Source organism: Chiloscyllium plagiosum, unplaced genomic scaffold, assembly GCF_037043375.1.
Source record: "Chiloscyllium plagiosum isolate Xiang-an unplaced genomic scaffold, Cpla_swu_hap1 HiC_scaffold_2, whole genome shotgun sequence".
Lineage (NCBI taxonomy): Eukaryota > Metazoa > Chordata > Chondrichthyes > Orectolobiformes > Hemiscylliidae > Chiloscyllium > Chiloscyllium plagiosum.
The window spans coordinates 163,951,903-163,963,988 of NW_028270140.1; the positions used below are offsets into that span (position 1 = coordinate 163,951,903).

General features: G+C 40.5%; 1 protein-coding gene across 4 annotated transcripts in view; it reads right to left on the reverse strand.

The window, feature by feature from the left end:
• The window catches only part of LOC122556264 (nipped-B-like protein), a 547,720-nt gene that overhangs the window by 382,064 nt on the left and 153,570 nt on the right, over positions 1-12,086 (reverse strand). For 3 of the 4 annotated variants that reach the window (XM_043702895.2, XM_043702914.2, XM_043702907.2), the window contains 3 exons: positions 11,476-11,630; positions 10,866-10,991; positions 4,908-5,068 (listed from right to left, as the gene is read on the reverse strand). In XM_043702895.2, coding sequence (XP_043558830.2) covers positions 4,908-5,068; positions 10,866-10,991; positions 11,476-11,630 — 442 coding nt within the window. The remainder of the gene's footprint in view (positions 1-4,907; positions 5,069-10,865; positions 10,992-11,475; positions 11,631-12,086) is intronic. The other variant, XM_043702901.2, reaches the window with a different exon arrangement.

Here is a 12,086-nt window from a genome sequence, read left to right on the forward strand (position 1 = left end):
ATAGTCCTACAAGAGATCAGCGTGCAAACTTCAATAGGATGGGATTGGAGGTCATGTACTGAAACAGATCATGGACTGGTTAGCACAAGGGAAACAGAGTGGGAATAAATTAGACTTTTCCGAATGACAGGCAGCGATTAGAGGAGTGATGCACCCATTGGACTCAGCTATTCAGAATGTATATTAAGTAAGGAAACTACATGTCACATTCGGAGAGTGCAAATGGAACTAAGCTTGGTAGACACTGGCATCTTCACATTAAGCAAAATTACCTTGGACTGGATGATGCAGAACCAACATGGTTCGAAACAAGAAATTCGACGTTTCCAAGATCCCTTCGTACATCCACATCTAATATCGTGTTTTGACCTTATTTAAAATCCTTTTGTAAATCCAAATATTTTGGAGATCCAAATGTTTGCAGCTCTTCAATCAGCTTATTCTCGAAACATCGACTCTCTTGCTCCCCGAATGCTGTCTGACCGGCTGTGCTCTTCCAGCACCACCCTTTTCAACTGATTTCCAGCATCTGCAGTCCTCACTTACTCGAAGCAAGAAATAACAAGGGGAATATGGAACTAGTTGGAATAGTCTATAGTGTGCCCTAACAATAGCTGCTCTGTAGGGCAGAAAATAAACCATGAGATAACTAGGGCATGTAAATAAGAGATGAATGATTTTTATCTTAATGTAGATTCAGAAAATTGAATTGGCAAAGGTAGCCATGAGGAAGAATTGGGAGTGTTTTCAGGTAGTTTCCAGAAACAAATTTGTTGCGATTCCAAATTGGTGATCACATTATCTTGGATCTGGTCACATATAATGAGGAGGGCTTAATAAATAACCACAGGAAGAGATCCCCTCTGAAACAATGGCCATAATACAATGATTCAGTCTTCAGTTTGAGAAAGGGAGAAAGCTGGGCTAGAAACAACTATGCTAAACTTAAATAAGCATAATTACATAGTGATAAGAGCTGAGTTGGCCAGGCTAAACTGGGAAAGCAGAAACGACACTTGAGGAACAATGTCAGGCATTTAAGAAAAAAGTTCACAGCAAAGATACATGAAGAAGGAAGACTGTAGAAAATGCATAAATAGACAATGGTCAACTAAGGAAGTTAAGAATAGTTTCCAAGTGAAAGACAAAACACCACGTGGCAAAATTTGCAGTAATTTCAGGATTGAGAGAGTTTTAAAAGCCAAGTTGGGTTAGGAAAAATACTTTGAAAAAAATTTTAAAAACAAATAAAACGCAAAAGATGACAACAAATAAAGGGAGAGAAAACAATCTGAGAGGGTAAACTACCAAGCAATACAATATCTTACTGACAGTAAGAGATCTTTTAAATGTACAAAATGGAAAAGAGGGGCTGAAATGAACACAGGCCCCTTGAGAATGCAGTTGGGAAAATAATAATGTGGAATCATGAAATAGCAGAAGAGTTGAATAAATACTTTACATCAGTTTTCACAAAGAATACATTAATGGCATTCCAAAGGTACGAAACCATCAAGGAGCGAAAGTAGGGGGCAACTAAATACAATAGCAATCACTGGAGAAAAGGTACCTCAAAGTAATAAGGATAAATGCAACTAAATCCCTTGGTACTGACTGTTTGTACTGAAGAAGTAGCTAGTGGATGTACTGTCAGAATCTTCCAAAGATTCTGGAAAGATCCCAGAGAATTGAAAAGCTTCCACTTAAAACCCATATTAAAAAAGGGTAAGGATACAAAAAGTAGACAACTATAGGCCATTGAATTTAACATTTCTCATTGGGAAAATATTGGCACCTATAATAAAAGATTAATAACAGAGCATTTAGAAATGCATAGTAAAAATTAAGCAGAGTCAACACAGCTTCATGAAGGGGTAAAGAATTTTGAGGCGGTAACAAGCAGAACAAAGGGAAACCAGTAAATGTAACATAGTTGAATCTCCAAAATATTTGGATTTACAAAAGGATTTTAAATGAGGTCAAATCATGATATTAGGAGATGTGGACGCACGAAGGGATCTTGGTATCCTTGTACACATCAATGAAAATAGACAGTCAGGTGCAACAGGTAAATAGAAAGGTAAACAGTATATTGATCTTCATTATAAGAGGATGACAGTTCAGAAGTACGGATGCCTTACTGCTGGTAAAGAGGGGAGACCACACCTGGGAATAATTTGTGCAAGTTTGGCCTCTATAGCTAAGGATATATTTTCCACTGGGAGTGCATAGGAGGTTCATTATGGTGATACTGGGGATGGCAGGAATGCCCTATGAAGAGAAAATGGTTAAACTGGGCCTCCACTGAATAGAGTTTAGAAAATAAGAGTGCAACTGATATAACATCATACATTTCAAAAAGGGCTGAACAGACTAGATGTAGGGACAGGCAAAATCAAAAGCAGAAATTGCTGGAAAAACTGAGCAGTGACCCTTCACCAGAACTGACAGCAGCAAGGAAAAGATTGATATTTATGTAAATGATGGACAGCAAGTGGAGAGTAGGGCAATTGCAGGGGAAGGTGCCATGGAGACATGTTTACATTGAAGGAGGAGTGGACCAGGGTGTCCCAGAGGCAAAGGTCCCTGGAAGGCTGACAAGGGAGGGAGGGGAACGTGCACCCAATGGTGGCATTGCATTGGAGGCAGTGGAAATGGCAGCTAATGATCAAATGGATGGGGATACTGGTGGGATGGCAGGTGAGAACAAGGGGAGTCCTCTCGTCATTGCGGGAGTGAAGAGAAGGAGTGAGGGCCAAAGTGCGGGAGAGCGTTTTGATCAGCTGAAGGCCCCGTCAACCACGATGCTGGGGAATCATCAGCTGAGGAATAAAATGGACACTTTAGAGACCACCTTGTCAATGTTGGCATCATCAGAACAAATACAACGAAGACAGACAAACTGGAAGAATGGAAGAGAATCTTTGCAGGAAGTACGGTGAGAGGATGTACAGTCATGGTAACGGTGGGAGTCAGTGGGTTTGTGGTGGATATTGGTGACCACGTGAAGGATAGAGGAGAGGGTGGAGCAGACTTTGGAAGCAAAATAGATAAACTTGTCCAATTCTGGACAAGAGAACAAAGCAGCACGGATGTCATCAACATATGGAGAATGTGGTGTGGGTGGGGGCAGGAGTAGGACTGTAACAAGGAATGTTCCATGGACCCCAAAGAGACCGCCATTACTGAGACCCATGTGGGTACCCATGGAGAGGATGCTGCTTCCTGAGTGGGGGCAGTTTAGAATCAGGGGACACAATATCAGGATATGGGATACACCACTTAGGACTGAGATAAGGCAACCATTTTTTTCACTCAAAAGAATTCTAAAAGATGTAATAATGGAGCATTTAGAAATACATAAAAATCAAGCACTGCTTCATAAACGGAAAATTGTGTCTTTGAGGAGGTAACAAGCAGAATAGATAAAAGGAAACCAGTAGATTTAAATGATTTGGATATCTAAAGTAGTAAACCTTTGGAATTCTCTACAACAGAAGGCTGTGGAACAGAATATATTAGAGAGATAGATAAATGTTTAGATTTCAAAGGCATTGAGAGGTATGGGGTGAAAACAGGAATATGGATTGACAGAGGATCAATGCAAACTTGGTAGGACCAATTGGTCAACTGGCCGACTACTCCTTCTAGTTTCTATGTGATCAGCTATACCCCGAGGGAACTGGTACCCAGAGAAGTTAGTCTCAAGCAAAAGAAGCAACAACTGAAGTGCTGTTGTTAGTTCAATATATAGCCTGGGCTAAGAAAAGCTCATAATAAACTGAAGAGGCAACAGAATATTGCTAGCTCAGATAATTGAGGCTTACAAATGTTCATGGGGAGTGTGGCACACAGAAGGCCAGGAGCAGTAAACACTTGGTGCAGATGGGAGCTAGAGATAAAGAGTGTCCCGGACAGATGAGGGAGCTGGTATTGTGCTAGAAGTGAGATGCTGGATGCATCTCATGAAAGACTAAGTTGCTCAATTCAGAAATCAGAAGCTATATCTTCAAAACAGGGAGCTGAAATATCTCATAAGGATGTAAGTAGCAGGAGGAGTGGATCATCTGGCCCCTTGAGCCTGCTTCACCATTCAATAAAGATCATGGCTGACTTTTGAGAACTCAGCTTCACTTACCACCCACTCACCATAAACCTCAATTCCTTTCACTGTTCAAAATTTTAACCTTTGCCTTAAAAACATTCCAATGAGATAGCCTCAACTCTCAAAATATTTCAAAGGAATGTTGTGGTGTCTGACAGTTTGAGATGAAATGCATCTTAGTTGTGACTCCTAGTCAAAATGCAATTTGAGTTAGTTATAAAGTTGGTGTGTTAACCACAGAATTCATATTTAAATTCATATTTATCTTATTAATTCTGTTTATTAAGAGTGACAGCACTACTGCTTTATTGACTTTGATATAGCAAAAATTATTCTGGTTGAGCGTTTGAAAGGAAGGAATCATAAAGGAATGGAAATTGTCTACTTCTGAAGAATACGTTGGGAGTCTCGGCCAAGGCTGAGAAAAGAGCTGCAGGTCTTAACAAAATGTGCCTCCAATTGATATGATGGAACTGGCAGAACTACATGAAATAGCACAGTCAAGGGAATTAACCGTGTGAAAGCAAGCAAACAAAACTTTTTCCAATTATATAAAATAGGTGAAATCACTAAGGAATCAATCGTACTCTGAAATTTATGGAGCTGACTCATTGTCCAATCATTTTGCTGAAAGTTAAATTTCACGTAAAATTCAAAAGATCAATTTGACTTAAAATTACACTTAATTCCAACACAGATTTTCTGATTCAAAATTAAACTAGCATTGAATGCACTTGCCCCAAAGGTAGTTGTCCAGATCCAAGCATACAAAGAGCTATTTCTTAATCAACTCTGTTCCTACCTCTGATCCAAGCCGATGCACCATGTGTATATAGTCCTCATTCGATCCATGTCTTGAATTATCTGAATGGTGATTGGATGAGGAGCTCGACATCTGACTTGTCACTTTACTATCATGAATATTCCGCATGCCACTGGGAATCATTGGGCTTGATACAGAAGCTGAAAAACACCATAATTTATTTTAATTAAGCTATCCTACATGTGCATATCTGATTCACTTGCGGCAGGAAAGGGACAACCATCAGTCCCCAAATGCAACCCTCTCAACAACCATGAAAAGCAAAATATTTCTAAGAAAACTTCACTTCACTAAACAAAAATAAGCTAACCAAATGGATTAATATTTTTGTTTTAAAGACTGCTTCACTTCAGAACAAATTTCACTTGATCTGAAACTTTAAATATCAGATGTAATCGAAAATAAAAGTACATACAATTCAAAATGCATAGTTTCTACTTAACAGCTATGGTGATTTTCTGAAGATTCTTGCATAACACGGAGTTACAGTACTAGCAACAAGACATGGATTGAATCAATGGTTTCCATGAGCTGTGCAGCAATAGAAAGCTCCCAAATAATCCATGCACAAGTCAATCCCTTTAAGTTTCTTCTATGCATGGCTATATAACAAAATTTACAGGCTGCATATACTTAAATCACCCACGACTTCCAAAAAGAGAAATGGAGGATAGGTTGGTATTCACATACAATTATTTCTAATTAATTTCAAAGTTTTAGGTTGAAAATTAGATTCTGGTTCAGCTCAAATAACAATTGAGGAATCAGGAATTTTGCTCAGAATTGGAGACAATCATATTCTTATCAGTATCTGGTGATGTCTGCAGAAAGACATGAGACAGTATCTACTGAACTTACTAATGTTGTGAAAAGTGCATAATATGCACCAATATCAATTTTGAAACGTGGATTTCAGAAAAGGCAGATTTTTTTTTCATATAGTGGTTAGCACTGCTACCTCACAGCGCCAGAGACCCGGGTTCAATTCCCGCCTCAGGCGACTGACTGTGTGGAGTTTGCACATTCTCCTCGTGTCTGCATGGGTTTCCTCCGGGTGCTCCGGTTTCCTCCCACAGTCCAAAGATGTGCAGGTCAGGTGAATTGGCCATGCTAAATTGCCCGTAGTGTTAGGTAAGGGGTAAATGTAGGGGTATGGGTGGGTTACGCTTCGGCGGGTCGGTGTGGACTTGTTGGGCCGAAGGGCCTGTTTCCACACTGTAAGTAATCTAATCTAAAGGATAAAGTGTCCTTCTGGAGGAGTGACTAAATAGAGTCATAGAGATGCACAGCATGGAAACAGATCCTTTGGTCCGACCCACCCATGCTGACCAGATATCCCAACCCAATCTCGTCCCACCTGCCAGCACCCAGCCCATATTTCTCCAAACCCTTCCTATTCATATACCCATCCAAATGCCTCTTAAATGTTGCAATTGTACCAACCTCCACCACTTCCTCTGGCAGCTCATTCCATACATGCACCACCCTCTATGTGAAAAAGTTGCCCCTTAAGTTTCTTTTATATCTTTCCCCTCTCACCCTAAACCTATGCCCTGTAGTTCTGGAGTCCCCGACCCCAGAGAAAAGACTTTGGCAATTACCCTATCCATGCCTCTCCATGATTTTGTAAACCTCTATATAACATCACCCCTCAGCCTCAAACGCTCCAGGGAAAACAGCCCCAGCCTGTTCAGCCTCTCCCTGTAGCTCAAATCCTCCAACCCTGGCAACATCCTTGTAAATCTTTTCTGAACCCTTTCAAATTTCACAACATCTTTCCGATAGAAAGGAGACCAGAATTGCATGCAATATTCCAACAGTGGCCTAACCAATGTCCTGTACAGCCGCAACATGACCTCCCAACTCCTGTACTCAATACTCAGACCAATAAAGGAAAGCATACCAAACACCTTCTTCACTATCCTATCTACCTGCAACTCCACTTTCACAGAACTATGAACCTGCACTCCAAGGTCTCTTTGTTCAGCAGCACTCCTTAGGACCTTACCATTAAGTGTAAAAGTCCTGCTAAGATTTGCTTTCCCAAAATGCAGCACCTCGCATTTATCTGAATTAAACTCCATCTGCCATTTCTCAGCCCATTGGCCTATCTGGTCCAGATCCTGTTGTAGTCTGAGGTAACCTTCTTCGCTGTACACTACCACTCCGATTTTGGTGTCATCTGCAAACTTACTAACTGTACCCCTTATGCTTGCATCCAAATAATTTATGTAAATGACAATAAGAGGACTCAGTACCAATCCTTGTGGCACTCCACTGGTCACAGGCCTCCAGTCTGAAAAAACAACCCTCCATCACCACCCTTTGTCTTCTACCTTTGAACCAGTTCTGCATCCAAATGGCTAGGTCTCCCTGTATTCCGTGAGATCTAACCTTACTAATCAGTCTCCCAAGGGGAACCTTGTCAAACGTCTTACTGATGGAACATGTCACCAGAGAATAGGTGCCTGCACATCCCTGGAGTATTGATGTAAAGATTTCATGAGTTGATGACAGGCACAGTAAACATGTCAGGCCAGTTGCTTTCGTATCAAATTAGAAGAGCCTAGGATGAGCAAGGGCTGTAGATGTCATACACTTTAGTAAGGTGTTTGAGAACATTCCCAATAGTAAACTAATGCAGAAAATGAAGTCACATGGTGTGCAGGGTGTTCTGGCTAGGTAGATAAAGAACTGGTTGAGCAACAGGAAACAGAGTAGTAGTTGAAGGGAGTATCGCGAAATGGAGAAAGGTGACCAGTGGTGTTCCACAGTGATCAGTGTTGCTGGTGATATACAAAATGGTCTGGAAGGGGGCACTGTTGGTATGATCAGCAAGTTTGCAGATGACACGAAGATTGGTGAAGTAGCAGAAAGCATAAGGGACTGTCAAAGAATACAGGAGAATATAGATAGACTGGAGAGTTGGGCGGAGAAGTGGCACATTGAGTTCAATCCAGGCAAATGTGAGGTGATGCATTTTGGGAAGTCTAATTCTAGAGCGAATTATACACTGAACAGAAGAACCTTGGGAAAAGTTGATGAGCAGAGAGATCTGCTCAGGTCCACTGTACCTTGAAGGTGGTTGCACAGGGGGATGGAATGGTCAAGGCGGCATATGGTATGCTTGCCTTCATCGGACAGGGTATTGAGTATAAGAGCTGGCAGATCATGTTAAAATTGTACACAACATTGGTTCAGCGCATTTAGAATACTGTGTCACCACATTACCAAAAGGATGTGGACGCTTTGTAGAGGGTGCAGAAAAGATTTACAATGATATTGCCTGGTATGGAAGATGCCAGCTATAAAGAGAAGTTGAGTAGGTTATATTTGTGGAGAAAGTGAGGACTGCAGATGCTGGAGATCAGAGCTGAAAAATGTGTTGCTGGAAAAGCGCAGCAGGTCAGGTAGCATCCAAGGAGCAGGAGAATAGACGTTTCGGGCATAAGCCCTTCTTCAGGTTATGTTTATTTTCATTAGAGAAAAGGAGATTGAGGGGGGTCCTGATTGAGGTCGACAAAATCATTAAGGGTATAGACAGGGTAGATAGAGATAAGCTTTTTCCCCCAGGGTGAAGCATTCAATAACGAGCGGTCATGCTTTCAAGCTGAGAGGTGAAAGGTTTAAGGGGGATACATGTGGCAAGTACTTTACACGGAGGGTGGTAGGTGCCTGGAATAAGGTACCAGCAGAGGTAGTAGAGGCAGGGACATTAGATTCATTTAAGATGCGTCTGGACAGATACCCTAGTAGTTGGGGAGCAGAAGGATTCAGATGCTTAGGAATTGGGTGACAGGTTAGACAGTAGATTTGGATCGGCTCAGGCTTGAAGGGCCAAAGGGCCTATTTCTGGGCTGTAAATTTTCTTTCTTCTTTGTAGCAAGGCCTTTGTTTTTAAAAATTCTGTTAAAACATAGTCGTTCTTGTGCTGTACTGTCCTTCAGCCCATGATGTTGTGCCAAACAATGTCAAATTAAACAGTCCAGTTCCAGACACGGTGTGGAGTTTAGAAGTTCAGGAACAAGTCAACAAAAAGGGCTCAATCTGCGAAATTTCCAAAATAGATGAGTTGATTCAGAAATTTGCTGGTTATTAGAAATTAGAAGGCTCTCAGTTTTGAAGAAAGTTCACGTCAACAAAGTTGGAAAGGTCTCAGAATTGTCATCACAATCCAAGGTCAAGAAGTTGTCAAAAATCCAGTTAAAGTAAAACCATAGAGTTTAGAGGGGAGTACAGTTCCTTCTAGAGTCACTGTAATGGATAGCACTGGGAATCAGTTTCAAACTTTGCTTTGCTGTGTTTTATAGATTTTGACAATTGCCTTCAATATTTAGTTAACTTTTTTATGACAAATAATGTTAAATAAATTTCTTTTGTGTAATACACTGTTCTGTTATTAAACAAAGTGATTAACCACCATGTGTACTAGCTAAATAAATGAATAATAAAGCTGGGCTTCATCCTTGGATCTAACTTGTCCAGGAGAACCATCAGTTGGAATCGTGACAGCTGAAATGTTCACTTCCTGTATTCCCAGCTCCATATGATTAGCATTCACCATCTTCACCCTAATACTATTAGAACAGCCATGATCTCATTGAATGTTGAAGCTGACTCAATGTGGTGAATCAACTAGATAAAAACAAGGACTGCAGATGCTGGACACCAGAGCCTAGATTAGAGTGGTGCTGGAAAGGCACAGCAGGTCAGGCAGCATCTGAGAAGCAGGAAAATCGATGATTCGGGCAAAAGCATTCCTGATAAAGGGCTTTTGCCCGAAACATCGATTTTCCTGCGCCTCGAATGCTGCCTGACCTACTGTGCTTTTCCAGCACCACTCTAATCTAGTCAATGGGGTGAATGGCCTGTGGTCTTACTACTTAGTTTGAGCTAAAATTCAGTTGAACAGATTGATGGGAGTTCATCCAAATGTTCATTGAAATAAACAAATCCAGAAATATAAAGGCTTTCAACAGCTATAAGGTTGAGATGGGTGATGTTATAAATATTGAATTAAGCATTCTTTGTCGTTGCAAAGAAATCAAATCAAAAAGACACCAATGTTCTAACAATGTGGCTCACCTCTCATCCAATAGCAACAATGTCTGGCAAGTGCATACTACTGAACATTTTGTAAGGAACTACAATTACATGATCTTTTTCTTTTCATTAATGTAAATGGAGAAAAGGATAACTTAAGTATCTCACCAAAATTTCCCAATTCTCAGGGCAAAATCTGTAGTGTCTGCTACATACCTTAAAACCATGAAAGACATTTTGCTGAGGACTATTTTCATGGGAAGCATTCAAGCGCAATAGGTTTATTAATGAGTTTATGAAATTTCTGGAATGTCTAATTGAAGTATAAAAGAGGAGAATTCCATGTTTCATGCTCTCAATTTGTGTTGTAACTTTTAAGTGTAATTTTGAACAATTAAACAGTCTGGTTAAAGTGCTGCTGGATACAGATCTGCCACTAGCAGTTAATTAAGCCCAGAGTGTATAGCCTACCAGTGTCAGATATTTGCCCTATCTAAATTAATTCCAAGTGGTAACACAATAGCAACTGTACGGAAACAGGCTGTTTTTTTTCCAAAAAGAATTCAAGCAACCTAAATAATATCACTGACCATTTTAATCAGAAAAAGATGCCATCCTACAAATATTCTTCAATTGTCAAGTGCTGACAGCAATTCAATAGAGCAATTAATGAAATGAATGCCTTGCCAATGGGAATTTCTGTCTGTTTAAATAAAACTGTAGTGCACATATTGAGGATTCCAACTTGCTAGGATAGAAGGCTTGTTACACTTGCTTTATCTTCCCAAAACTGATATACTAATTCTGTGTATTGCACAAGCATTTGCCACACATCTCCACTTATTTCATGCCCTGCTATATTATGCAGAACAGCTGAAATGGTGCATTCTTTACCTAGCGTGGAGGTTGACTGTTGCTGCTGAGGAGAAGGCTGAGTCTGGACTATCAAACAGGGTTGCACAGGTCTCTGAGGACTCCCAGAATACGTAGGACCTGATACCAGAGGGGAACCATGCAACTCTAAGGACGGAAAAACAAGCATTCAGAACTATGAGCAACAATTATGAACCACAACCTCCATTGCAGAAGCTTTACTTTATTCTTAAACTTCACTTATGAATAAATCCTGGTACCAAAAAACACAAATGAATCTCACCAAAGTAAGGCCTCTGAGCTATCTCAATGGTGCACTGGAATTGGGTAAAGCAGGGAAAACAGCTTAAGCTCCAGTGGAGCACCTAGTACCTAATTTCTCAGAGTATACCGAGTTACTATATTCCCAATATCAAACAACTAAGAAACATGTCTGACCCTATCTAGGATCCTGGAGAAGTTCATCTACCCAATTTAAAAGCAAACAGCACATGGGATACAGTCAGGAGGGAATTGCGCTGGGAGACTCTAATGAAGAATCTATGGAGTATGAAAATAGATTCTAATAAACATCTTCAACACTTGCTTGTGCTTGCAGGTCATTCATTTCCAAAATTTTCTCAGCTCTTACCTTGTTGTATCTGTTGATGTTGTGTATAGCTTGGAGGGTGTTGTGGATATTGCATGTAACCTGGAGGACTCTGGGGAGCATATGGACTGGGCACAGGACTGTTCTGCTGAGTCATATATCTGTTGGCTGAACTTGACTGAGGTGGTACAAATCGACTGTAAACAAAAAGGAAACAACATTTACCCAAATTTCCACATTTGATCAGTTTATCTGCATCTGCATTGTCACAGCCTCCAAGGTAATCGGTCAAGAGCTGGAAAATAAAACATGTACAATTCTATGCAGCATGCATCTGAGTTTATTATGTAGGCATGTGGAAACCAATGATAAGTAGCGGCTTTTGAGAAGATTTGTAGCTCAGCTTGATGTTCTGGATGTAAGTTTGCTCAGAGCTGGACTGTTCATTTTCGGACGTTTACAGAAACCTAAACACAAATAGAAAATGGGACATAACACCAGCACTTCACCGGAGGCTCACTGATGATGTTATCTTGTATAGTGACGAAACATCTGAAAACGAACCTTCCAGCTCAGCCAGCAAACTTACATCCACAATGGTAGGTAGGTCTTCCTTCCTAATGGAGAACTACTGTGACCAGTTCATTGTTTAA